A 3,453-nucleotide genomic window follows, 5' to 3' on the forward strand; every position below is an offset into this window, starting at 1 on the left:
AAAACGACTGTTACGCGCAGGAACTTGTGTCCTGTCTAAGAGGCGCGGAAATGTTCCGTTTGAAAAACACGTGGTTATCCCCATCGTTTCTTGAAAACCGCATTCCGGAGGGAGATAAGAGTATAAGAGCGTTTATAGGTTTAATGCGATCACCACGATAAAAATTGCGTGACAATTTTCTGATACGTCTACCTCGTCGATAAGCGGTCGGACAAGTGCACGTACAGCATCGTAAGACGAAAAACCTATCTTAGAAAGTACCGCGAGTCGTATTAGGTCAGACGTTCCAGTCAGGCTTCGACCGAGCAAAAATTTCTCTGGCCACGTTCGACAGACCTGTAGCGCCGTATTCCTCTTAACCCAGAAGAGATCTATCTTCCTTTCTTCCTACGACGCGCGGAGACTCGTACAAGTCCTCTTCGCTGCGTCGCAAGCGGTTTTCAAAAGAAAAGAAGTTTTGCGCGCCAACAAATTTTCCATTTCTCATCGCGTTATTCATGGTACGATGTTTACAACCGACTGAATTAATTTTGGACTTAATTAAGAATGAAGATCTCGGAAGAACAGGTCGATAACGATTTATCTTTGATTCCTTATGCGAAACTTTCATTCGGAAAAGAAATTTATCTATATATCTTCCTCGTCTCTGTATCTCCAAACTTCTCGTTTCCTGCGAACTCTAACGTCTCTAACGACTGACCTTTTCTGCAGCCAAGAGACACCGTGTACGTGATGTTTTCGAACATGATGTCGATGGTGTCCACCGTGTCGGTTTTCATGAAACGGACCGTCTCGCTGTTGATTTCTTTGCTCTCCAGCTTATGTTTAATCGGCTCCTTTTCCACGACGTGAATGGGCGAACCAGCTGGGTTCATTCCCTGACCATTGCTCGCCTCGTGCATCAATACTTCCATGGTGCGAGCTTATCCTGTACTAGGAGTGGGTATCAACGCTCGAACGCTCGCCGATTAGTTCACCATAGACGAGCCCGTAACGCACAACTGCAACAAGAGTGAACAAAAGCGGCATTGTTAAAGAAGGAACTTGTTTGTGAAAGCATCGGACGCGTGTTAGTCGAACCGCGTTGAAATACATCCTTCTATCGCGGTGGATGCGCGAAATATGCCGTAAGAACGTCTGGGATTCAGACTCGGGCCTCGAAGTTAACAACAAACCTACCACATATGCGACATATGAATTCTGATACTGTTGGAATATTTACTATAATTCAATCTTTTATTTTACTACAAAAATAAATGTACCGAGCATAAATTCACAACGTTATATCCGTCACTGCAGAATAACGAAAGAGAATTATAATTAATTATATACTAATTATATACTGTTGGAATATTTACTAAACAGCAACTTGTCATTTTGCTACAAAATCAAATGTACTGAGAATACATGCACAACGTTATATCTGTCACTGCAGAATAACGAAAGAGAACATTTTCGTTTAGGCTACGACCTACCCTCTCAAATGTCTCAGAGGACCCTTTCTGTAGTTTACTAAAAACTAAACGGATGTGCTAAAACTACCCTGTGTACAGCTAGAAATTCTTTCTACGGTTTTTCTTTTAATCGTTTTCTTTTGATATCAGTCAGTCTCGCGCAACTCCTCGTTGAGAAAAGATCACAGTTTCAAACGTTTCGTACTTTCATCCGTTATTCCATTTAATTCGTCGTCAAATATTTTCCCATTTAACATAGTCGAAATAATTCCGAAATTAATTCATCGTTGGTTGACTTCGATGCGTAATAAAATTCAAGGATCATGTAACGGGCAAGAAAAATAACGAAAATCAGCGACATCGGTAATACCGTGAATTATTATCGAGGATCGCCAACGCTCCGTTGGATTTACGCAGGTGATCCTGGAATAACCTACCGACGTCTATACGAAAGGCCGAAAAAAAAAAAAACGAAATTGTAGGTCGCGATCAAAACGACTTCGTGTGCCAAGGTGACTTTGATTCGTGCAAAAAAAACCTGAACAACCGAGAAATAATGCGTGACATTATCGTGCCACGCATCGTGACGAGAAGACGTTAGCAGCAATTGGCATTGGGATGCGTAATATCCACTCTGAATATTGGAAATTTAATAACAACGACGACAGTATCGGGAACATTTTATTTTCAAATTTCGGTCGTGCGAATACGAATAGATATTAATATATATATACAAGACTTACTCTCGCGTATATTCGACACTTACTTCTCGCGAAATCCAATAAAGGTAAAATCGATTTTTTTTCGACGTTCCGAATGGGAATCCTCGTTGAAACTGCATCGGACGGTCGCGACAAACTCTGCCAACCCACTCGACACGAGTATAGCGAAAACTTGTCGTCGATCTGCGATTAGATTAGATTAATGGATCCATGATCGAGGAATACAAAGGTTACTGGACTCGGACATTTTTGCCCGCGTTTCGTCGAATCACGCGCACAGGAATTACCTTGCGCGCGAAGAAGGAGGCAAACACGTGGAAGACGATATTACCATAACTGGATATAATTAGTAGCGACGACAGTGACTTTGTAGATTTCGAAAGGAGCGTAATTCAACAATTTTACGGTTTCCTTGTTACACTGACTCGACGAAAACTAACAGAAAACATAATGTTACGAAATCCTGTTACAAAATAAGTTTATTCAGAATCGTGTTTGCCCACGGATATGTTAGTGTACTAGTGGATGGATGCAAGGATCGAAATAACGTTCGAGGATTCTTTTTTTATTTCTTTATCGTACACTGTTCGGTAAATCACTTTTTACGTGCGCAGTTCGAGTTGCGCCCGGAAAGCGGAAAACAATGCGCGGGGCAACGACGACATTGAAAAACGGTTGATCGTTGAACGCACTTCCTCAAAGAGAATAAAATGGCCTATCTCCGGAACGATAACCATAATCTTGTTTATGGAATTACACGACGATCATTGTTTCAGCTGGACGTCTAATAAACGTCGGATTCGTGCGCGACTCGACCGTATCATTTCCTCCGGTACGAAAAAAGATGTCAACAAAATTATGGCCGATGCATGGTGGACACCGGAGTGGTGGAAGTCCGAGAAAATATGCGTTTCCGCTCCATTTACTTTGCAATTACAAATGCGTAAAATGTGTAACGAACAAACGATTACTAATATAGTCGCGTGCTTTGTTAATTTAAATATTCCAACACTTTGCCGATTGGGTACCTATCAATCGACTTTTTTCGAGTAATATCCCGTTATCTATTATCGAGATAGCATCGTATGTTACTATCGCAAATACACGAATCGATCGAATAAATATTTTATGATACTAATGTCACGAAAACAACAAATAATTAATAAACCGAAACTTATTACTAGACCGCGGATCTTTATGCATTTATAGGAAATTTGAATGCACAAGAACCTACAAAATGCAAACAATATGCAAGAATATAAAAAAGATTCAAAGTA

General features: G+C 40.7%; 1 protein-coding gene across 2 annotated transcripts in view; it reads right to left on the minus strand.

Moving 5' to 3' along the window:
* Positions 1–3,453, minus strand: part of LOC128872036 (ATP-binding cassette sub-family G member 4) — a 16,040-nt gene that overhangs the window by 6,998 nt on the left and 5,589 nt on the right. The window contains exons 1-2 of one of the 2 annotated variants that reach the window (XM_054114316.1): positions 2,221–2,345; positions 701–1,001 (exon numbers count right to left, since the gene is read on the minus strand). In XM_054114316.1, the coding sequence (XP_053970291.1) occupies positions 701–914 (214 nt within the window). In that variant the 5' untranslated portion in view covers positions 915–1,001; positions 2,221–2,345. Of the gene's footprint in view, positions 1–700; positions 1,002–2,220; positions 2,346–3,453 lie in introns of those variants that run through there. The other variant, XM_054114315.1, reaches the window with a different exon arrangement.

This window comes from Hylaeus volcanicus, chromosome 2 (genome assembly GCF_026283585.1).
Source record: "Hylaeus volcanicus isolate JK05 chromosome 2, UHH_iyHylVolc1.0_haploid, whole genome shotgun sequence".
In the NCBI taxonomy this organism is placed as follows: Eukaryota; Metazoa; Arthropoda; class Insecta; order Hymenoptera; family Colletidae; genus Hylaeus; species Hylaeus volcanicus.